Below are 25663 nucleotides of genomic sequence, written 5' to 3'. Positions count from 1 at the left end.
ATCATAGATCCAGGGTTCGATTCCCGGGCGGGACAAAGGGTTGGGTAAGTTTACTTTTACCTAATGACTCTGTTCGCCTAACAGTAAATAGGTACCCAGGAATTATGCAACTGCTGTAGGTGTTGCATCCAGGAAAAAGGTCAGTAAAGTATACATTTACAAAACTAATTAATGTTACTAATTGCATTATTCAACCACGCGTTACTGTTCTATGCGGCTAATCTACCCAGCGGACATACCAGCCGGAAATTAGAGGGAAATAAGAGGCAGAATTCTGGGTAAAATTAGGCCATGCATACCAGATAAAAGAATCGTGTCCTAACCACTTATAGTTTGCAATCTATTATGAATTTTATTGGTGTACAAGGTGAACTGTACATTCTGTTTGTGATAGGCTTGTGGAGGGTCGATTAGGCTTCTGGTGAGTGGGCTACTCTTGTGGCGGGTGGGCTAGGCTTGTGGCGGGTGGGCTAGGCTTGTGGCGGGTGGGCTAGGCTTGTGGCGGGTGGGTCGGTTAAAAGCAGTCACGAATCTAACACTTCCTTCCCCTCCCTGATGCCGGACAGAGAGTCGGATGGTACGAGGATGTTCCCCGGGGGCCAATCTGCGAGGAACGCCGTTAAAGACGGGCTGTTGGAGTACCACTAACTCCCCGACCATCATGTGCTTCTGCGACACTGACCGTTGCAACGCCGCCCGCACGCCCACGGTTCCCGCCCTGACAGTGGCGGCACTTCTTGCCCTCGGCGCCGTCGTCAGGTGATAAGAGCAGGGGAAAAGAGGAAGGTCGGTGCGGCAGAGGGCGAAGCATCAGGCGCAATTCCCAATGTCTTTCACAGTAACTCAAAGCACAAATGGAATACTCGCCGTAATACATTATAATACGTAATATGTGTTTCACTCCTGTACATTTAAACACAAACATTCGCCGAACATTAAATGTACTTAATTTTCAGATAAATTTTGCCATTTTCAGATAAATTCTAGGTTTGTTTTATACAGGTTTAGTGTATACTAATTAGTTTACTGCTTTGTGTACTGTATTGTATTTAATGTATTTTATTAGATTACTGTACTAATCACTTTTTATCAACATTCATAATCTAGAACAGTTCATTATTTCGTTATATATTTTTCTGAATATTCTATGACGTAAAATTTCACATGCTGCAATACAAGAAATTTTCCAATAAAATTCTATCGAGATGAAGAGAGAGAGACTGTACCTGAAAGCAGCCCATCAGATATCTTTACATAACTAACCACATACCTAAAGATAACTCGCTAGATTACATAAAACCGATAACTGGATACTTTCAAGATAAAAATAAGAAAAACAATGTTTCCAAAATAGATAAGGGCATGAGCACTTTAATGCAGTCATAACCATCCTGAGATGGTCATTCATTTTCTTAAATAAAAACAATGTTGAAATTTGCAACTGTCTTCATTAGAGACCATTGTTGTTATCAATATATGTAGCTAGGAAGAGTAATTTAAAAAAATTATTGATAATTGGATGTAACTTGCCTATATATATAGTTATCTATTTAAATCTGTTTCGAAGAGAAAAAATGCTAAATCAATTAAGAAAAAATACTGGAAGCGAACTTTATCATTTTTATAATTTTTTAACTGCTTTAAAGATTTGTCAAAGTAAATATTAAATTAATAATTTAAAATATTTAAGGGGCATTATTCTACAGCCCTGAGAACTTCCCCGTGTATTTATCATGTCACCCGTTTCATTGAGATAAGTTTGTGGTTACTATGAGTTACTACGCGGGTTTGTTTATCAACAAGGGCCACGCGGGTTTGTTTATCGACACGGGCCACGCGGGTTTGTTTATCGACAACGGCCACGCGGGTTTGTTTATCGACAACGGCCACGCGGGTTTGTTTATCGACAACGGCCACGCGGGTTTGTTTACCAACGTTCCACGTGGGTTTGTTTACCAACGTTCCACGTGGGTTTGTTTACCAACGTTCCACGTGGGTTTGTTTACCAACGTTCCACGCTTGTGGTTACTATGGTATACGATGCCAGTTTCTCTACCAACGTTCCACTAGGGGTTGTGCATCAACACTTCGCTCTGGCTTATTTAATAGTACTTTTTTTTTAATGACCATGGTAGGGTGGGTAAATGATTATATTAGCTCTCAAAACACTGCAAGCTTTAGGTAGAGGTGTCTGGAGGGAGTGGAAGGTAGGCGGCGGAATGCAGTATGCGCAAGATGGCAAACAAATCATAATGCTTTATACGTGAGTTGGAGGTCACTGACGACTTGCTGGTCTCTTGCACCAGATCCTCACCAATGTCTGGTTCCCTTCCCCCCCCCCCACTTTTGACGCAGGTGGTACACCGGTTTGAACGATTACATTTCAATTTTTTTAGAGACAGTCTTTATGTTGGCGAATGTTGCATGTGCAACTAAGGGTATCCGGCGTCTGCACGTCTCAAGAAATTAGTTATGCACCTCCAAATTATTTCCCCCCGTGTGTACGCGTAAAACTGTCTACTTTAGGTTTGCCGGATATACCGTCAGATCCTGAACGCACCCTTTCAGCCAGTGATAATCAATTTCAACCTTCTATTCCAAAAACAAAACATCCCATTACCAATTTTTTTTATAAGGTTGCTTCAGTCAGTCTTCCCTAGATCATTTATTGAATTCGCTCAACTTTCAGTGTGATGCAAGTGCGTGAATGTGTACACAAAGACACTGGCCATCAACACTCACCGTCTCGAAGCAGGCTTGAATCAGGTTGGGTGGGAAGAAGTTTCTGGAAGAAAGGTAGACAATCATTTATATGTAGACATCACATTTGCTCTCAACATTATGTCAAGTGAAGACAGGTTCAATTGGTGCTTGTAGTGTGATAATTGGGGACAGAAATACTTCTCATAAACAATGCATTTCACATGTGTAATGTAGTACGGGTGTGCTTATAACTTTATATTTAGTGAAGATAATTTTTTTTTCATATTGGTTGACATTGATTTAAGAGTATTAGACTAGAAGAGGCCCCTAGACAAATGATCTTTTTAGCTTGTTTGGGTGCAAGTTAAGATCAGCCACCGGCTAGACTGGAAAGGGTGAGGACTGAACAGGTTTGGTGCCGGCATTAACAAGGGGAAAATATCGACAAGAGTCCTGTTCAGAGGGGAATGTTGTAACTGGTCTGTGTCAAAACTTGCTGGCTTTAACACGAGATTATACAGAGGGGGGGGGGGGGGATGGGGTCAGAGACAAGAAAACTCAGATATTCACGAGTCTGGGGCTAGATTCACTTAGTTACGCAAACACTTACGAACCTGTACATCTTTTCTCAATCTTTGGCGGCTTTGTTTATAATTATTAAACAGTTAATGAGCGCCGAAGCACCAGGAGGCTGTTTATAACAATAACAACAGTTGATTGGCAAGTTTTCATGCTTTTAAACCGTTTAATAAATGTAACCGAAGCCATCAAAGATTCAGGAAAGATGTAAACGTTCGTAAGTGCTTGCGTAACTGCTTCGTGAATCTGGCCCCTGCAGGGGCCAGATTCACGCTAAATCAGATTCATTCAGATTAGAATCACGCTAAATCAGATTAAATCAGATCACGCTAAATCAGATTGATTTAGGCTCCATGGAGCCTAAATCAATTCCCCCACTCCCTCCATGAGGCCTAATTGTCCACTATTTATGTGCAGTGTAGACCACAAGTTCCTTATTGAATTTTATATCCAAGATTACATTTATTATTTTAGATTTAGTGCGAAGCTGGTAAAGCTTATGTGATTTAAATTAATACTAAGCTGGTAAAAGCTTAGCGTGTTGGTAGTGAATAATAAATTTTTAGTATTTAAATTGACACTTGTCAATCCAATAAATGAAAGTCTGAAACATGATTAGTTTTATTTAATCCTGTCGAACAAATGTGTACTATGTGTACTTATTCCAAGTACACTAGTGCTCCTGTTTCACCCTAACTTCCTGTAATTATTCTAGATTCATTCATATCTAACATATCCTAGGCTTTCGAGTTATCCCAAGTCCAATTTTCTAATTATCATGAGCAGATCAATTTAACTCCCAGTATTTACCTAGTATAATAATTTCTAGTATATATTACCAACTTGGTTAATATATACTGTGCGCCGTGTTGAACTTTTATTCAAGTTTAAAGTGAACTAGTAAAGTGTGACTAGTACGCAAAAGTTTGTTGGAAGCATAAGTATTTTTTACAATTAATATTTTCTATTAGTAAATAACATTAAGCCCAAGTCGAAATTTTGTTACGATTTTTAAGAAGGGACAAGATTACATCATCATCATTAAATAAGCCCACGTAAAAGATAACTAATACCGTCATTCCTTTTCCCTGCTACAACCACTCCACATCTTTTATGCTCAACAAGAAAGCTAAGAACAAATCCACAAGGGTAGTGACGAGGATTCGAACCTGCGTCCGAGAGCATCCCAGCCACTGCCTTAATCGACTGAGCTACGATGATCCATTTGATGCATCACACTATTGTGATTTCTGTGTGTAATGAAGTAAGGGCGAAGAGGGAGAACGTCCTATTGACATAGTTCGAGTGCATGGGGGGGTGGTTTAGTTTAGTTCATTTATTATGGAGGGCGTTGTGTAAAACCCTGGTTTGTGTCTCAGAGGCTGCAGGATCCAGCAAGTTCAGTAGAACTTCTGTTTCCACTCTTTTGACCATGTCGTAGCTCAGTCGATTAAGGCAGTGTCTGGGATGCTCTCAGACGCAGGTTCGAATCCTCGTCACGGCCATTGTGAATTTGTTCATTCGATGCATCACGCTATTGTGATTTCTGTGTGTAAGAAAACTAAGAATAATGGAGCCACTTCTCACCTGGGCAGGTCCATGAGGAGGTCAGGAGTGTAAACGCTGCGCGCCTCTCCTGCCTTAGTGATGCCTTCGTCGGAGCCCTTACCAGGGTGGATGCTCACCACCAGGATGATGCCCAAGATTACCGCCAGCACCGTCGTTGTCATGTAGTAGGTCACAGCGCGCAGGCCGATCTTCTTGGATAGGGACAGATCTAGGGAACCTGGAGGATACCACGGGAAAGTTGAGGAGGCTGTGTGGCTCTGGATTGGTTGTAGATGTTGATAATTTAAGGGTCTGGACGATTCACGATGAAAGGAAAAAACACGGGAACACATTTAGATACCGGGAAGACTTCCAGAGGCCAGATACAACTCTTTGATAAAATAAAACCTTAAAAGACAGTTCTAGCAACTACTAGAATTCTCGACTAGGACTTGCCTATTGCGGAGACGAGGGAGGAGACTATGAGGGGGATGATGAGGGCCTTCAGAGCCCGAAGGAAGAGCTCTCCAATGTAACCCACATACATGACCTCCCGCTTCGTCCATCGCTCCTCGCGAGAGTACCTGTGGTGTGAATAGGATGATGAATATACCTTTTATTATCCGGTGAAGTTGCTCATCTGGCTATATCGTTGCTATATTAGGTGAAGATTATATAGTAAAGCAGAAGGCTCCCACCCCTCAAGTTTTCTGACAGGAAATACAATGTGTGAAGGATTATATATCACTGAAAGTTTTGAAGAAACGGTAAACTATTAAACAATCGTTACATTAACCCTTGCAGGGCACAATTATCTTGGCTCTGGCTCACGACCAACACGTCGAAGTCACCAAACATTATCACCAACAACTGAATTTGGTATGAAGTGTGCGCGCGCATGTAATTAAAATCTTTTACTTACAAATTAATTCATCCATTTGGAAATAATTTAAAGATTCAGAAAAAATCATATTTACTTTTACCTGGCAGTGCTTTTTCTCCTCTTTGCTAGTTTTATTTAGAAAATAGGGCAGGTATTGTTATCTGAACACTATTGCCCTAGATATTTAATTTACTGGATGTTGCAACAGCATGCAAGAGGCCTCATTCCCTTAAAAGTTCGACGCCTGAGATCAACGGAGGTGCTCTCCCTGCAGTATGAATAGCACTAAGATAATTCTTTTGCTTAAACTTTGCTTCTATCTATTTTACCTGCGTATGAGTCATTAGTGACAGCCATATACGCTGCAATAGCTCTCTGGAGTGTACATTGACAAGGATGTATTTTGTAATACGCCCAGCGTATTAGTGGCTTCATATAATTTACAGTATTGTGTAACTATGACTACCACAATATCACGTTTCAAACTTTTTTTTATATATAAACACAGTATTATTATTATTGTATTATATGAATGGATTTCAGGGATCTCCGTCTCTTTGGGGAGTGCATTAACTGATAAAGTAGAAGACCTTTAACATGGAAATGACAAGAAAGCAAGAGTATCTAAACTAATCTTGCTACTACTGCAAAACGGTAATTAGTATCCAAGCCGTCTAATGGTACGCAATACTACGATGAAAAGAAAATCAGAATTAGTACTGTACAGTAGTTCTGAAGGGGACTAAAGCAAGAGGCAGAAGACGCAGGAATTCTCACCGCAGGATGATTCCCAAGACGGCACCGCCAGTGACGCCAGACACCGTCAGGATGGGCAGGAGGTTGGCTCTAATCCCATCCTTTATCGTTTTAGGGTTGCAGGAGAACTTCCGCGACATGGCGGTGGTGGTGAGGCCGGAGGCGGCGGCCGTAGCAGGAGTGGAGGCCGAGGCGCAGGGGGCAGTGGTTGTGGTGGTGGTAGTGGTCGTAGTGGTGGTGCGGCCGTCGGAGGGAGACCACACGACCGTCTGCTGGCCCGAGCTGAGGAAGACACGAGAAATATAATTAGGAAATCTACTTCATAATGGTCCAGGACGGACCGAAACGTCATCGTCCCTTCTAGTGTGTGGTCTGGTCAACATAATTAGGAAATGTCACATGCAATACTTCATAGGCCAATTTATTGGTACAAGATATTATACTGTGATCATATGAGCTGCCTCTGATGAACTGTAACAAGCGCCTCTCTCCATCCCCTCCCTCGCCGTCTCATCACTTATTCTATTACCAGCCAATAACCACCACCACCCCGCAGATTGGCAAGTTCCTTCAGGATAATTTTATTGTTATTGGTGTAAGCAGCAGCTGACTGGTGGTCGTAACGGGTGGTTAAACGCAGCCTAGTCGAGCTCCGCCATGCTGCAGGCGCTATGTTTTTATACATTTCAAAAGTGCAGCAAGCTGGTGGCGACTGTTGTGGCCGTGTGCTTAGTTTGGGTCAGTTAGTGAGTTTTTTCAGTACCAGGAAGTACCGAGGCGAGGGACACGGGGTGGGAGAGGTCAGGGAGAAGAGATTGTAGCAAGTTGAATGCCTGGAAGGCACTGGTCTGAAGCTTCGTTGTCTTCCGGCCGTATGTGTGTATTGGGCTGGAGGACGGGTTGCTCTATTGTCGCCTTACCTGGCGATTGATTGATTGATGAAGATTAAGCCACCCAAAAGGTGACACGGGCATGAATAGCCCGTAAGTGTTGGCCCTTTTGAGCCATTACCAGTATCAAGAGCTGATACTGGAGATCTGTGGAGGTGCGGCTGCACCCTGCGTGACGGGAGATGTCTCCCGTGCTTACCTGGTTTGCACGCTCACCCTATATACCCCCCCCCACCCCTTTCCTCCTTTCCACAGGAGGCTAACCATAGCCCGTGCTACTTGGAACTTATGTTCCGAGTAGCTGAAACTAAACAACAACAACCCCCTCCTTGCAAGTCAGTCATGGAGCTTTGCAATTACTTTATCCACTCCCGTTCTCCTCAGGATATCCTCATAATGTATGCAAAGTTTGCCAGTGCAGGCTACTGATCACATGGCTCTGTATGACCAACCATCCTGCAAGAGGTGGGGGGAAGAAGGAGGGGATCTTACTACTATTACAATATATATAATCGTTCATATAAGGCAGATGCATAAATGCAGACTTACACACGTTTAAAACAAAATTACAAGTCAAACCCATCTTCATTCAAGGCAACAAGCCACTCGCATCAGGCAGTTTCTCTCACACACGCTCATAACCACTTGCTCATCCGTGACCTCCACCGACATTATCTCTAGTATAACATGGCTCTATTTTCCAGAGCATTAGGAGCTTCTGCTGCTGCTTTTGTTCCTCTTCCTGGTGCTGCTCGTGGTGCTTCTCCACCTGCTGCTGCTACTGCTGCTTTTGTTCCTCTTCCTGGTGCTGCTCATGGTGCTTCTCCACCTGCTGCTGCTGCTGCTTTTGTTCCTCTTCCTGGTGCTGCTCGTGGTGCTTCTCCACCTGCTGCTGCTGCTTTTGTTCCTCTTCCTGGTGCTGCTCGTGGTGCTTCTCCACCTGCTGCTGCTACTGCTTTTGTTCCTCTTCCTGGTGCTGCTCGTGGTGCTTCTCCATTTGCTGCTGCTTCCTCGCCGCCATGTCCGTTGTATCAACGTCGCCGACTCTCACAGAAGATACACAAGTGAAGCTCACCGGCCGCCGGAGCGTCAGCAGGCGTGGGCGGCTCCTGCGTTACTTCACCCTCAAATATAACAATAACCAGAAATGATGGTGCATGGCGCTCCAGGCGTGCATGATGCGCTGGAAGCCACAGCTGAGCATGTCCTGCTGACCTCACTTCCACTCCGTAAACTACAGACACAGTATTACACACGACGAACACGTCATCTACTTATTCACGGGAGACACCTCCCGTCACGCAGGGTGCAGTCGCACCTCCACAGATCTCTAGTATCAGCTCTTGATACTGGTAATGGCTCAAAAGGGCCACCACTTACGGGCTATTCATGCCCGTGCCACTTTAATAGCGCTCTTAATTGGTGTTTTTTTTTTATAATAGTTAATGTCACATGGTGTACAACTTTAGCTCCTCTGACCTCCACAGATCTCCAGTATCAGCTCTTGATACTGGTAATGGCTCAAAAGGGCCACCACTTACGGGCTATTCATGCCCGTGCCACTTTAATAGCGCTCTTAATTGGTGTTTTTTTTATAATAGTTAATGTCACATGGTGTACAACTTTAGCTCCTCTGATGCTGTGTAGGAACCAAAACAGTGTGCATTTACACGCATTAATATTATACATTAGAATCAAGATTTATATTACGTGAAGCTATTAAGATCGCCGGGCGTTCGATTAGCCACACAAGGTTCCCCCTCAAGGGAAGGGAATTGTCGGGAAAGCGCCAAGCCATGACAACTATATAGCACTGGGAAGGGATCAGGATTTGGGATGGGACGGGGGGAAGGAATGGTGTCCAACCACATGGACGGTCGGGGATTGAACGCCGACCTGCATGAAGCGAGACCGTCGCTCTACCGTCCAGCCCAAGTGGTTGAGGTCCCCCCGCCCCCCCCAAGTGCTGCCGTACTGTGTGTTCCAGTCCTGTTCCAGTGGTGCCAACCGAGCCTTTATTCACGGCACTGGAACACTGAAACTGCCGTGACCGACACACGCGATTAGCTCTGTCGGTCAGGCGTCTCGAAGACTGTACCAAGCGACATAGTCGGGGGGATAATCACACCTGGCATCGTTCTCAACAATCAGGGAACCCGGGGAACAAGAAATACTTGGGCACATTACCTTGCACCTAATGCCTCTGTTCACCTAGCAGTAAATAGATACCCGGGAGTTAGACAACTGTTGTGGGATTGCATCCTGGGGGAAGGTCAGTAGTTCAACCTTTGACAGCAGCAACAGCATATATAACAGCAACACGGGACACAGCACCGCTCCTGTGCCAGGTAAGTCCACTACAGGCTTACCATAGCTACTTGGAACTAGTTCCCAGTAGCTCAATCTATAACAGCAGCATACATATACCAGCAGCATACATATACCAGCAGCATACATATACCAGCAGCATACATATACCAGCAGCATACATATACCAGCAGCATACATATACCAGCAGCATACATATAACAGCAGCATACATATAACAGCAGCATACATATAACAGCAGCGCTTGCCCCCACAGGAAGCCTTATCGCTCACACTCTTTTTCCCACTTGGATGAATGTGTTGCATCACTCAGGGTGTGGGCGGCACTCCGGGCGCCCACACAGTATGGCTGGCTGGCAATGAGGTCAGACCGAATCTTACCCACGATTATAAAGGCGTTAAAGTCTTCAACTGATTGATGAAGATTAAGCCACCCCAAGAGGTGGCACGGGCATGAATAGCCCGTAAGTGGTGGCCTTTTTGAGCCATCACCAGTATCAATAGCTGATACTGGAGATCTGTGGAGGTGCGACTGCACCCTGCGTGACGGGAGATGTCTCCCGTGAATGTATGCCACCCCAAGAGGTGGCACGGGTATGAATAGCCCGTAAAGGAATAACTGTGGAAACCATTATTATATACAGGTGCCATTAGAGACAAGATAACTCCCGGTTTACGAAGAGAAAACTGAGGTAATACAAATTTTTAAGGAGATAGACAAGCCAATTATTATAATTATCACAATTAGAGCCCACGCCGGAAGACTGTGGCATCACAGATCATTGTGTAACATACAACGGTCTGGTAAATGAGAATTCACAGTTGATAAAGAACACAGGTTCATGGAAGGTATCCAACGCTTCAAGTCGTGCATTGTTGAGGGTTCTGATAGGACAGTCTGATTCGTTCTCTTATTTGCCTTCTGGAATTCAGGATTCACATCCGAGGCGGGACAGAAATGGTTGGGCGCGTTTCGTATCATCTAATGATCCTGTTTTTAATGAACAAATCCACAAGGGCCGTGACGAGGATTCGAACCTACGTCCGGGAGCATCCCAGACACTGCCTTAATCGACTGCCCTTGTGATTTGTTCATTTGATGCATCACGTTAGTGTGATCTGTGTGTAATCCTGTTTTTACCTTGTAGTAAATAGGTTCCCAGAGGTTAGTTTGTGGGGTTGCATCCTGGTGAGGGCCAGTAATTCGACCATGGGAAGGGAAGGGATCTCGATACAAGCATAACGTGTATATACGCAGGCTGCCTGTCCCGACAATACATTAATAATTATGAGCAAAACCAAAATGTAACTAGTGTGATAGGGTGATTTCCCCCAGCGTCCTGTTATAACCGACTATGCAATTTTGCAATTAAACCTTAATTCTCTCTACAATTAATTAATACCTGAAGATAGTCAACCTTAAATCATTCGAGGTTTCTTACTCTCGATTGTTAAAATCTGTCATGTATGACTGCGTATAGTAATTGGTCATCAAAAGATTAACATTCTTGTCAAACTTGGCACTTGCTTGTGCAACAAGTTGAGGTTGAGCGTCGTAGGGCTGCTGGCAACCAACCCTTTACCTGCCGAATTGTGCGAAATGGTATCCAGCTCTGTGCCTATACTCTTGTCAAATCTACCGGTGTAAATAGGCCTAGACTTGAATGGTCGGTTTCGATTAGCTCCCTGTAAGAACCTAGGGAACTGGTCCTAAGTCCCTAGGGACTAAGGACTTCAACACTGCCTGGAGACCTTTTACTCTCCCGCTCGCTAAGAAAATGCCTCCCCCCCTTATTCCTAGAGCACGGATAACTAGCCCCATCTCGCGTAGCATTAACTTACGATACCTAAAAAAAAAAGGGGGGGGGGGCGGTTTAGAAAGCACTCTGGAATCTGCATCCATCCAGCACTACACCACAGAACAGAATTAGGTCAAAAGCAGATTCAAAAGAAGGCGCCAGGAAGACTACCCGAACCGAATTAAGGAAACCTCAACATCGCTACTCGACCAAATCAAGTCGACAACAATATAATTTGTGGTAATCAATCGCCACTGCCATTTTCCAGCGTGACAGTTTTTGGCCTCGGGGTAGAGTGTACTTCAAAATGCGACGTTCCACTATTAGGACGTGTTGGGACAGTAGAAGGGGCAGGCAACACGCCGGTCTGTGTGGAAGAGTCTGCCTGGCTGCGTCACCATCTACACAGACAACATCTCTTCTCATATTCCCTTAACATGTGGGAGTCGGGTGCCCTGTACCCCCTGAATTGTGGATCCGAGGAACGCCACGACTCCCTCACTACCTCCTAGGCTAACCAGGTCATAACAAAAACCGCGCTGGAATTTGACCTCGTGGATACCACATATCCGGGTCAAACTAAATTTTGGGCCGCGCGTGTGTGTATTTATATAATTATATATTGTAGAAAGAAAAATAACAGCAACTAGCCCGGGACTGCCCAGATTAGATGCATTACCTCATCGCCCAGTCATAAGAAAAAATAATGAGAAAACAGCAGTGTTGAGTGTCCCCGGTGCGTGAAGGCCAGCACACAGCAACAGAGGCGTCTTAACATGTGCTAATGTACGTCAGTGGGACAGGAGGCGTTTATTAACGCATGGTAAGGGAGGGGGGGGGTGGCAGTGACTGTGGAGAGGGGAGATGGAAGTGGCTGTGGAGAGGGGGGGAGGCGGGCAGAATTTACAAGATCGAGCTTCAGCTCCCAAGACTTTCTTTAACGTCTGGCGTCTGAAACATCTTTCTTCTCATTCCTGCTTTAAAACCAGGTTTGGCTCTATTATGTCGCATTTTAGATATTTCCCACTTGCTCACTGTCTTCACACTAAAGTGCTTCCTCGCGTCCCAGTGACTTGCTAGTGGCTAATGCACAACATCTCTTAGTCAGTATAAACTACTTGGTCACTACCGCTAAGCATCTTTTTCCGTCTATTATGTCCCCTCTTTTACGTGAAGTCAGGTTCACTTCCTCAGTTTGCCTTCTTATCCTATCTAACATGACTTATACTAACCTACAAAGAAATTACCTGGCCTCTTAAAATATACAGAAATGTACAACCCGTCCTCTTCAATAATACATTTTATTTTTACAATAATCCTAACTAACAAAGTATTGGGGGTACAATGAGACTTGGCAGCTTACATACAACTTTTTCCATGTGTGTGTGGATCAGTAGATTAGCTCGACAAGTAGGTAGGTCGACCCGTTTTAGTACCTCTTATATTGTCCGTTGTGGCAGCTCTTAGCTAACGAGCCGAAATATTAACAAGAACCACAATTTAGTGTACCAGAGATTTACATGCTGGAAAAATTGTCTGGCAAGAAAATGAAAGCTTGATTTGACAATACAAGGTTTGTGATTATTTACCAAGACTTGTTACAATTATTGTGGCTCATCGACAAGCAAGCCACCTTTAATCTTTATCACCTGAGGAACAGTGACACTAGAAAGTGAAGGGACGACGATATTTCGGTTCGTCCTGGACCATTCTCAAGTTGATTGTCTTGAGAATGGTCCAGGACGGACCGAAACGTCGTCGTCCCTTTACTTTCTGGTGTGTGGTCTGGTCAACATATTTCAGCCACGTTACTGTGACTCCTCGTCTGCACCTGAGGAACATATTTTAGCACACGTGTATAATTATTAAACGCCATTTTCACAGATTTACCTTTCCAAAATTTGAATCATTTACGTCTGTACAAGCTTCTCCACTACCAATCATGCTGAATCTCTCTTCCTCCCTACATAAGTATGAAGGTAACTACAGAAAGCCTATTGGCCCATACGAGGCAGCTTTTATTTATATCAAATGCAAATACACATCACCATCAAGACATTGGTTAACGTGTATCAAGCTTCGGTATGCAGTTGTATGCTCCTCAAAAATCCTACAGTAACGTCATATTTAAGGGGAAGTTGGTGCTCCTGAAAACAGTTTTGGCTGGCGCATATTATGTGACTGAAAGCTCTTGTATTCTGTACTTTGTGGCAACGCTAGACAACGGGCTAATTGGTCGCCGTATTTTCACTGAATTGCAGATCACTCCCCCCAATTTTTTTTTTTAAAGATAAATCAAGCACAACCGAGTTCCTGTTGGATGTTTTTCGTAAAGTATTTTAAAATTTCAGACATTTACTGGCCAGTTTCAAGCGTTTCAGTCATCTCATGGGTGATTTTTTGGTCCATTGAGCATGCTTGTAATATTTCAAGGCGATATTTTGACGCTTCAGGCATTGTGGCTGGCGATCCTCTGGTGCCTGTGGCGTGTGCTGGCCTTCATCACTGTCAGTGGAGCCACTATTTATCCCAGCTGGCCAAGCCTGAAGGACTGTGAAGGGTGGCAGTCATTCTTCAGGAAAAGGAACAACCGAGCATCCAACCACGGATGTGTGATGTCATAGCGTGCGTACCCTCTGTGCTCTGCTTGTTGCTATGGAAACGGAGATACTTGAAGGCCATGTCCCAAATTTGCACAGAACAACAACATACTGGAACGAAAGGTACGGAAGGAAGTGCAGAATAGAACCATTGAGGAATAGAGGTGCCATGGGCACAATCAGAGAGCACTGTCTGAACATAGAGATCCACAGCTGTTAAACACCCTCCCAGCAAGCATTAGTAATATTGCTGAAACAAAGGTGGATGTATTCAAGAGGCACTTATTGCAAGAACTTATCTAAGTGCCAGACCAACCAGGCTGTAGTGGATATTTGAGCCGCTCCAAGCAACAGCCTGTTAGACCAAGCTCTCACGTCGAGCCTGGCCTCAGGCCGGGGAGTAGAAGAACTCTCCGAACCCCATCCAGGTATGTTCCAGGTAAGAAGCCACTACAAAGGAAGTTTCACATTATACACCGATGACTTCTTGTTTGTATAGGGGGAGGGGGGTGTAGGGGTGTGGAGGCTAGAGCCATTTCAATTTATTTCAGGTATTATTTGAGCCATAATATATACATTGTCAGTACGACATTCCTTGGGTACAACTATTCATAATTCTAACATGTCTAGTGATTGTCAAAGTCGACTGAACGTTTCTCTCTATATCCAAGTCTCTTAAGTTTCTCCACGTTCACTTCTACCCTTTTATTATTTTGCTAGTTTATTTGCCTCCCTCATGTTACTGCTGTTACTTCTGTTACCACTCTACACCCGCAGCTGTTCCCACCCGTCACGACAACCCCCCCCCCCCCTGCTGTTACCACTCTACACCCGCAGCTGTTCCCACCCCTGTCACGACAACCCCCCCCCCCCCTGCTGTTACCACTCTACAACCGCAGCTGTTCCCACCCCTGTCACGACAACCCCCCCCCCCCTGCTGTTACCACTCTACAACCGCAGCTGTTCCCACCCACGTCACGACAACCCCCCCCCCCTGCTGTTACCACTCTACACCCGCAGCTGTTCCCACCCCTGTCACGACAACCCCCCCCCCTGCTGTTACCACTCTACACCCGCAGCTGTTCCCACCCCTGTCACGACAACCCCCCCCCTGCTGTTACCACTCTACAACCGCAGCTGTTCCCACCCACGTCACGACAACCCCCCCCCCCCCTGCTGTTACAACTCTACACCCGCAGCTGTTCCCACCCCTGTCACGACAACCCCCCCCCCCCTGCTGTTACAACTCTACACCCGCAGCTGTTCCCACCCCTGTCACGACAACCCCCCCCCCTGCTGTTACCACTCTACACCCGCAGCTGTTCCCACCCACGTCACGACAACCCCCCCCCCTGCTGTTACCACTCTACAACCGCAGCTGTTCCCACCCCTGTCACGACAACCCCCCCCCTGCTGTTACCACTCTACAACCGCAGCTGTTCCCACCCCTGTCACGACAACCCCCCCCCCCTGCTGTTACCACTCTACACCCGCAGCTGTTCCCACCCCTGTCACGACAACCCCCCCCCCCCTGCTGTTACCACTCTACACCCGCAGCTGTTCCCACCCCTGTCACGACAACCCCCCCCCCTGCTGTTACCACTCTACACCCGCAGCTGTTCCCACCCCTGTCACGACAACCCCCCCCCCCTGCTGTTACCACTCTACAACCGCAGCTGTTCCCACCCACGTCACGACAACCCCCCCCCTGCTGTTACCACTCTACAACCGCAGCTGTTCCCACCCCTGTCACGACAACCCCCCCCCTGCTGTTACCACTCTACAACCGCAGCTGTTCCCACCCACGTCACGACAACCCCCCCCCCTGCTGTTACCACTCTACACCCGCAGCTGTTCCCACCCCTGTCACGACAACCCCCCCCCCTGCTGTTACCACTCTACAACCGCAGCTGTTCCCACCCACGTCACGACAACCCCCCCCCCTGCTGTTACCACTCTACAACCGCAGCTGTTCCCACCCCTGTCACGACAACCCCCCCCCCTGCTGTTACCACTCTACAACCGCAGCTGTTCCCACCCACGTCACGACAACCCCCCCCCTGCTGTTACCACTCTACACCCGCAGCTGTTCCCACCCCTGTCACGACAACCCCCCCCCCCTGCTGTTACCACTCTACAACCGCAGCTGTTCCCACCCACGTCACGACAACCCCCCCCCCTGCTGTTACCACTCTACAACCGCAGCTGTTCCCACCCCTGTCACGACAACCCCCCCCCCCTGCTGTTACCACTCTACAACCGCAGCTGTTCCCACCCCTGTCACGACAACCCCCCCCCCTGCTGTTACCACTCTACAACCGCAGCTGTTCCCACCCACGTCACGACAACCCCCCCCCCTGCTGTTACCACTCTACACCCGCAGCTGTTCCCACCCCTGTCACGACAACCCCCCCCCCCCCTGCTGTTACCACTCTACAACCGCAGCTGTTCCCACCCACGTCACGACAACCCCCCCCCCCCCTGCTGTTACCACTCTACAACCGCAGCTGTTCCCACCCCTGTCACGACAACCCCCCCCCCTGCTGTTACCACTCTACAACCGCAGCTGTTCCCACCCACGTCACGACAACCCCCCCCCTGCTGTTACCACTCTACACCCGCAGCTGTTCCCACCCCTGTCACGACAACCCCCCCCCCTGCTGTTACCACTCTACAACCGCAGCTGTTCCCACCCACGTCACGACAACCCCCCCCCTGCTGTTACCACTCTACAACCGCAGCTGTTCCCACCCCTGTCACGACAACCCCCCCCCTGCTGTTACCACTCTACAACCGCAGCTGTTCCCACCCCTGTCACGACAACCCCCCCCCCTGCTGTTACCACTCTACAACCGCAGCTGTTCCCACCCACGTCACGACAACCCCCCCCCCTGCTGTTACCACTCTACAACCGCAGCTGTTCCCACCCCTGTCACGACAACCCCCCCCCCCCCCCCTGCTGCTACAGACACGTAAATCTGTGTATCTATGTATTTACGTATGTAGGTTAGCTTAGCATTTTAAAAGCACCGAATCACCTTCTGTGGTTGAGTGTTCAATAAACCCCTGAACTGTATGTTTAACACATCTCTAACCCTGTCCATGGAGGACAGAAGAAAATGTATATATGCTGGTTAGCATTGTAAATGTGTGGCCACGTCTGTGGTAGAAAATAATAATAATAATAATAAAAACTGCCTCTCCCCTTCTCTGGTAGGTGAGCATCTTCCCAGCATCCGGCAGCACCTTGCACGGCTCCTAGGCGGAGACGTCCCCGCCCACTCCTAGCTGCTGGGCGGGGAGCTTTGTTTCCAAGACAGCAGAAATATATTTTTAACGAGAACTACTTCCTGTCAGTCTGGGTCAATTCTTTTGATCCCCCCCCCCTCTTAAAATACAAAGTTTTGTATATAAAGTTACCACCTAGCTTATTCCCCCCACCCCCCAGGCTCTGTTTCGGGTCCCCTCAGGGCGTGTTGCTTAACACATTTACACGGTACATTTTACAATATTTAAAACTTTATTTAAGTTTTTTGAGCATTTGGGTGTTGGGCATGCTCGGCATTTGGGTGCCGAGGTGCCACGGCACCTCATTGGTGCCATGGCAGAGAAAGCCTGCCATTACCACCTTAATTACCCAAATTACGGTCGTTATCAGAAAGCGCGAAGGTAGACCAGGACCCCCCCCCCCACTCTAAACTTTTTGTCTAGTTTATTAAGAGGTTTTAGGGGACCAAAAAGACCTGAAGCTCAACTCCCACAATTACAACCCGGGGAGGAGTAATGAGTAGCAGTACACAGTAATACAGTAACCCTCACAGTAATGAGTCCAGTAATAACAGGCCAAGAGCGTGATGGGAAGAAGACGTTTCGGTCCGTCCTGGACCATTCTCAATCGACTTGAGAATGGTCCAGGATGGACCGAAACGTCGTCGTCTCTTCACCTTCTAGTGTGTGGTCTGGTCAACATACTTTAGCCACGTTATTGTGACTCATCGCCTGCAGCGTGATGGGGTCGAAGATGGAGCGGGTGGCAAGATGGTTCACGAATTATTTGATTTGAAGAATATGTAGGCTTTCAATTTTTCCAATTTTATGTCCCCACTTTCCCTGAAGACTGCAGATCACCCCCTCCCCCCCTATAGCACTCCAAGTGCATTCTGGAGGCCCGGAATTCTCTTCTGCCTCTCCTACTGTCGTTCCCTCACGACACGTGCTATAACCACCCCATGTTAACTGTTCTTTAAACAGTTACCAATAATAACTGCGCCATGCTATCGCACATTTTTATACCTTTATTTGAAACCTTATACACAATAAGGATTGTATTTAAATGAACGAATCCACAAGGGCCGTGACGAGGATTCGAACCTGCGTCCGGGAGCTTCCCAGACACTGCCTTAATCGAATGAGCTACGACAGGGTTAAAAAAAAAAAGTTGAAACCGAAACAGGTTCGAATCCTCGTCACGGTCCTTGTGGATTTGTTCATTTGATGCATCACGTTAGTGGGATCTCTGCGTGTAATTGTATTTACTTGAACCTTTATACATAAGAATTTAAGGGAGAACTTGAGAAGTTAACGGTGACTAAGGAGTTTTGTCGCGACACAGCGTAATGTTCATCCCCTACGCGCAGTGGTGCGTGGGAGGACACTGGGATTTCCGGATTGGGAGTGTACGCGCGGGTATTAGTGTAGGTCAAGTTCACTCCCGTACATGACTGGCAGTTTGTAATGGAAGTGACGATTACCTCGTCCTCTTAACTACGCTGGAGTGGTAGTTAGAGCAGGTTAAACGATTCAATCGACTTGAGAATGGTCCAGGACGGACCGAAACGTCGTCGTCGTCCCTTCACCTTCCAGTGTGTGGACTGGTCAACAATAAACGATTCTAATCAAATTCAACCACGTAAAGAGCGTCTAGAAGCACAGACGCGCGCGCACACACGCAGAAACAGATACAATGTCAAGGGATAAACAGGCGGTTCACACGCTAGACGACACTAACATCACCCAGAGTAACGAGCCTAAGTAATAAGGACAACCGAACAACGACTTTATTATTAACCGACAAACAGTTGACGCCCCCCCCTCCTCTCTCACCATCTAACGAGGTAACGGTTCCCGTAACATCTAACAATGTTATACTCACAACTCATGACAAGCCTAAGATTTTTTGTTTTGTTGTATAAAACAGAACATATACACTTAAAAGAAAAAGTTGCCGTAGCAACAGAATTTTACACAATCGCCACAAAACAGAACGAAACCAATTAATAAAAATACGAGTACAGAAACACACGTACCCAGTGAACAGGTCACAGACGTGCACAAATGCTACACCAAACCCACGCAAAACAAAAACAATTAAGGTGCCCAAATCACATGCCACCAAAACCATGCAACAGAATACATATATACATAACGAAAAAATCACACACGAGGGACCTCAACATTCGGAGGTCCCACAGACCTACAATCCAGACACACCAAAGTGAATAAATACAATAATACACAATAATGGGAAATCCTACATCACCAAACACACACACCAGTTATTTGACAGTTGAGAGGCGGGACGATAGAGCCAAAGCTCAACCCCCGCAAGTACAACTAGGCGAGTAAAACTAGGAGAGTACCTAACTAAGATGACTGATAAAGATCAAGCCACTCCAGAGGTGTTACGGGCTCACTATAGCCCGTGCTACATGGACATCTCGTTCCCAGTAGCTAAAATCTAAAACAACCACCACCACCTAGGGGTGGCACGGGCATGAATAACCCGTGAAGCCAATCTAAGAACACTGTTCGCTCTTTTAAAACGCCACCACTCACCTGACTGGGAATAAAGACGCAGCTAGTGACACACACACAGAGCAGGACACACACGGGGCAGGACACACGGAGCAAGTGAGGATGTATCCTGCAAGAAGTCGTCACATTTGCCTATAGTGACGTCGACGCATGCGCCGTACTCCATTTCTTCAACAATATCCGAAACCAGGAAAACATTGAGGTTTTCCACGCAGCTCATTCTCTCGAGTTGCCACAACGTACAAAATACAAAGTACTATCCTAACCACAAACTTACGAACCGCAGCAACCCACCTCACCTACTGATGCACGGAACAAGCGGATTTTTAAGTAGTCTGCTACATTTCTTGGTACTTTGTAATTTGTACGATGGGACCACAAGGTACGAAACAAGACCTGTTGAGAAGACGGGTCGGTGATAACCGACTGGGGCGACCCCGGGAGGGCGAAGGGGACTCGTCATGCAAAGAATAACAATAACAGAGCTGCTATGCCACAATATTCCAGTAGGCAATTATTCCTGGAGCGATAATACCCGGAAAATCTTCTATTCCCCTTTCATTCACCCCCCCCCCTCCCAGCCACACAGGATTCTCCGCACAAACAGCACCTACACACAACAACAAACGCCTCACAAACAATACAAACATTACAATTAGGGTAAAAATACCACCAACAAAATAATAATAACAATAATAATAATAGACGAATGGGCCTAAATGAATTGTGGGGTTCAGTCCCTGAGCCCATTATGTGCCTCTGTAACCCTTTCCACTACCGCCCACGGGATGGGTATGGGGTGCATAATAAATGAACTAAATTCAACGAATGGGCCACAACAGATGGAGGGAATATTGCCATACGGTGCTGCTGGTCTCACCTGCTATTATCCTGCCAGTAAAGTACCCAGGAAAACGGTACCAAGGCTCTTAATGGTGCCCTGTTCAGCCATGGCAAAAGCAGTCGGCAGACAATCGGTAATTATGTTTTTATTTAATCACCGTTTGGCTTTTTTTCCCGTTGATGGCAAATGCGCCAGAGAAACAGCTGCGAAGGTGTTGGAGTCAACAGCATCGTGTGTGACGGCCTCGAGTGTGTGGTCTGCTTGATACTTGCTTGATGGGGTTCTGGGAGTTGTTCTACTCCTGAAGCCCGGCCCGGGGCCTGGCTCGACTTGTGAGAGCTTGGCCCAACAGGCTGTTGCTTGGAGCGGCTTGGAGCTGCCTGCAGGCCCTCATATCCACCACAGCCTGGTTGCAACGCAATATCCCAGTGGCAACATCTGTCTTCTTTTCAGAGGAAAATTGTACACACTTGGGATGGGGATATGAAACGTTTTATGAAGCTATGTCTTTGTGACCCTCCGCATCCTGGCGTCTAGCCGTGCAGTGTGTGTTTCCCAGCTGTGTTACTGCATCTGATTCTGAAGGGAAGAGGCGCTGCCTATCAGTGTCCGCAGTCGCCAAGCCATTACGACTATATAGCACTGGGAAGGGATCAGGATAAGGATTTGGTATGGGACGGAGGGGAAAGGAATGGTGCCCAACCACTTGGACGGTCGGGGATTGAACGCCGACCTGCATGAAGCGAGACCGTCGCTCTACCGTCCAGCCCAAGTGGTTGGGTTGTACCGAGATTACCATCATTGTGGATGCAATGGGCGCGTGCATGTGAAAACTTGCAAAGTACAATGTGCTGATCTCTACGTTAGTTCTTGCGTATCGGGACTAGTAATTAGCGTGTTTAACGAGGTGCACAGACAAGGAAAACTATACGAGAGAACCCAACAAGTGTGATTTGCGTCTCTATGCACCCTGGCCCCAGTGTAGTACCAACCCATGAGAAACTTGCCCCTGCTACTGCTGCAAGAATGATCACATGCCAGTCATTCAACTGGGGGATCATCTCATGAATTATTCAAACCAAAATAGAAAACGCGTCGCTTCTTTAATCATGTTCTACGTTCGGAAAATGAATACGTCCGTACTCTTTTTCTGACCGTAGGTTAAGGTTTGTGAGTATCTGGAAGCAAGAGACACACTTGTGAGAATCTTGCGTCCAGAAACAACGTGGCGAAAAAAATAACAGTGAAACCAGTAGGCAATTTCCAGTGAGCGAGAGAGAGAGAGAGAGAGAGAGAGAGAGAGAGATGGCGACTGAATCACTAGCATTTAAAATGAACGCGCAAGTCCCAGCTGGGACCTTGGAGACGGACAGAAGCCCATGTAAATCGTTGACCAGACCACACACTAGAAGTTGAAGTGACGACGACGTTTCGGTCCGTCCTGGACCATTCTCAAGTCGATGTAAATCGTTATAGATCTGCAAAGTTACCCCAAGACAGCCTAAGTTCCGCCCTCTCTGGACCGGATGCCGGGTATATGAAGAATAGCGGCCCGTGTCTAAACATTTTGATAACTACGAGCTTAAGCGAGTCAAGTTACGTCCGTAAATATTATTATTATCTACTAATTATCATTCATGTGTCCTTGAATCTCCTTCATTCATTAGGAAGACAAGACGTGGATTTACACGAGTAAATCAAAACGGATGTGACGTCACTCCGCGGAAATGACGTAGTTAGCTTTAACAATAACCTGTTCCTCTAAACCTAACGAACGTTTTAATGAACCAATCGCGAGCGTCGTTACCGGAAGTTATGACATTCAAAGTTTGGAATTATGTTCTATATTTATTGATTTACTCTTAGAGATGCTTGCAGGTTTGAACGTCAGCTACCACAACCTGTCCTCAGACCATGTCCATTCCATCCAGCGGTCGACCCCAAAGACGCATTCATCAATGTTAACATGCCGTTCATTCAAAACAGGAATTTTATCAAATATAAATTAATATTATTATATATTAGCATACTGTGCATATTTAGGCATTGGTTAGGTTAAGTTAGGTTACGTCCTCCAAACAAAGACCCAAAAGTGATTCCATGCACCCGCCAACCCCCCCCCCCCCCGTGTTTATGAATGAAAAACGGTTTACACACGACTCACAACTGTTGACGTTCGAACACATCTGGAACAAATGCTTCACTGACGAATTTTGTTCGAACAACAACGCTGTAAATGCTTCACCCACGTACTATACATACAAATAATCGCCAACAGAACCAAAACACTTTACTTAACCAATGTCTAAATATGCACAGTATGCCAAAATATATATAAAATATTAATTTCTATTTGAGAAAATTCCTATTTTGAATGAACAGCATGTTAAAATTGATGAATTCATCTTTGGGGTCGACTACTGGATAGAATGGACTTCGTCTAAGCAGCCCGTCCTCCAAACAAAGATCCAAAAGTGATTCCATGCACCCGCCAAACCCCCTGTTTATGAATGAAAAGCGATTTACACACGACTCACAACTGCTGACGTTCGAACATATCCGGAACAAGTGCTTCACTGACGAATTGTTCGAACCACAACGCTATAAATGCTTCACCCACGTACTACAAATACAAATAATCGCCAACAGAACCTAAACACCTAACCTAACTTATGCCTATATATGCACAATATGCTAATATATTATAATATTAATTTATATTTGAGACAATTCCTGTTTTGAATAAACAGCATGTTAAAATTTATGAATGCGTCTGTGGGGTCGACCGCTGGATGTAATGGACTTGAGTCGAGGACGGGTTGTAGTATGACTCAAGCCGATCTTGCAAGTATGTACCTGGCCACTAAAGTTTTATAAGGCAAAGATAGTGGATTTAAACGCGACTTGCAGAGTGTACTCTTAGCATTGTACGCATATTACAGTCATTGTAAAACCAAGAAAAGATTCTGTAATATTCAAAGGAATGAATGCTTTAACTGCGGAAGGAAATAGATTTTACGTTTGGCGATTCCCCAAATTTTGCTCAGGTTGCATGGCGATTTCCCAAATCAGGTCGTTTTCCTCTCTTCAAATTTTCCTAGCCAGCTGCAGTATCTAAAAATATAATTTAACAGTGAAAGTTCGATATTTAATTTGTGGTGAATGCACTAGTTTTGTACATGGATTTCAGCGCGTTTATGATCGATTAAAATTTGACATTGTAATGTCCCTGATTATTTCGTCATTGTTCTTAAAGATCACATCTTCGAGTATCGTCACTGTTAGTCTGCTCTGTTGTCTGTTGATTCAATGTTAATCAAGGCCTTAGGAACTATCTGAAAAGTGTTTGGCTATTTCCAGTTTGATTCTCCCTTTTATTCTTGTATTGCGTTTTCTTTCTTGAACTTTACTGACCATATCTCCGGAGAAGATAATATTCGACTCTGAATTTTGTTGGGATATTATATTTTGTTCATCTGTTCAAATGAAATTATATAGCCGTTTACATTCGGGGATTTGTAAATTCAATAATTGTTTTTTTTCTATACTTTGATTCCAAAAAATTTAACTTCGTAGCTTAAATGTACATCAACATACATTTATCTATTATACCAGGCGACACTCCTGTTGTATTTATGTATCCAAGCATCTCTGCACATCCAAATCCATGTATTTATGCACATATAATCTCTAACACGAGTGTGTGTGTGTGTGTGTGTGTGTGTGTGTGTGTGTGTGTGTGTGTGTGTGTGTGTGTGTGTGTGTGTGTGTGTGTGTGTGTGTGTGTGTGTGTGTGTGTGTGTGTCAGACCTCCGAACATTGCATTCGATTCTATTCACAAGACATTTATGGAAGGTACTACTGTTTCTTGGCGATGACGGGTTTAGCTGGTTGGCAAAGACAACGATTTACTCATTAGTGCACATGTTGGACAAACGACTTTCAACACTACTCGATCATGTTTCGACCCGCTCACAAGAACACTGTCCAAGACTGGCGTTGGTTCGACGTTGAATAATTAATTTAATATTAATTCAACGTTGGTGGCGTAGATTCCGCGTTGAACTGGCGTTGATCTTGGATATTGTGACCAATGGGGTGCGTTCAATTGTTTGTGACGCTACTTGCAGAGACACGGAACACCGGATACAAACTGGACTTTTTTAGTCAGAAAAAGCGGGAACACGCTGGCTTGTAAAATATGTTTTGTCGATTTATGAAACTGATTACCTCGTAACATAATAGGATGTAGGATAGTCTCCAACACTGGTTAAATATACACTTTTATGAGTTGTGCATAAATAGGCACCGCCTCATGAACGAGTGAACCTTTCACAGTTTCATACACACTCGAATACTCTTTTTTTAGTGGGTTGATAACAGCAGAATGGTGAACCGAAATATTACGGATGCTGTGTTCCCCGAATTGTTTCTGCTTACCTGTGATCGGCTTCAAAGAGTTTTCTCCCCACTCTCGAAACTGGACACAGGTAAACTACAGGCAAACGGAAATAGCCCCATTTGTGAACGCGTGATCTTTTGCGTCCTTGACTATATCACTTTTTGTAAAGTTCTCGCTTCACCGCTTCGTTTCATTCCTCTGTTTCTGTCACCAAGCAGAACGTACCAAGTGTCCTCTTCTGTAAACTAGTGCGTCTCTAGGTTAGGTTAAATCTCTGCTCGTGTTCCATGAAGATACGAAGGCCAAGCTGCTCGTCGTTGGGGAAGGGATGGTTACCTTACCTTGAGGTTACCTTTTTACCTTATGGTAGCACAAGCCAGCAGTCACCTGGGGGTAGCACAAGCCAACAGTCACCTGGGGGTAGCACAAGCCAACAGTCACCTGGGGGTAGCACAAGCCAACAGTCACCTGGGGGTAGCACAAGCCAACAGTCACCTGGGGCTAGCACAAGCCAACA

The 25663-nt window shown here is 45.8% G+C and overlaps 1 protein-coding gene across 11 annotated transcripts in view; it reads right to left on the bottom strand.

The window, feature by feature from the left end:
* The window catches only part of LOC123761342 (excitatory amino acid transporter 3), a 167395-nt gene that overhangs the window by 24254 nt on the left and 117478 nt on the right, over nt 1-25663 (bottom strand). For 8 of the 11 annotated variants that reach the window (XM_045747303.2, XM_045747304.2, XM_045747305.2 and 5 more), the window contains exons 2-5: nt 6491-6751; nt 5287-5414; nt 4870-5068; nt 2743-2785 (exon numbers count right to left, since the gene is read on the bottom strand). In XM_045747303.2, the coding sequence (XP_045603259.1) occupies nt 2743-2785; nt 4870-5068; nt 5287-5414; nt 6491-6751 (631 nt within the window). Of the gene's footprint in view, nt 1-2742; nt 2786-4869; nt 5069-5286; nt 5415-6490; nt 6752-19921; nt 20080-20780; nt 21064-25663 lie in introns of those variants that run through there. The other 3 variants (XM_045747306.2, XM_069312746.1, XM_045747309.2) reach the window with 2 other exon arrangements.

The sequence above is a fragment of the Procambarus clarkii genome, chromosome 7 (assembly GCF_040958095.1).
Source record: "Procambarus clarkii isolate CNS0578487 chromosome 7, FALCON_Pclarkii_2.0, whole genome shotgun sequence".
NCBI classification, from domain to species: domain Eukaryota; kingdom Metazoa; phylum Arthropoda; class Malacostraca; order Decapoda; family Cambaridae; genus Procambarus; species Procambarus clarkii.
This window is presented reverse-complemented; position numbering and strand designations above follow the sequence as displayed.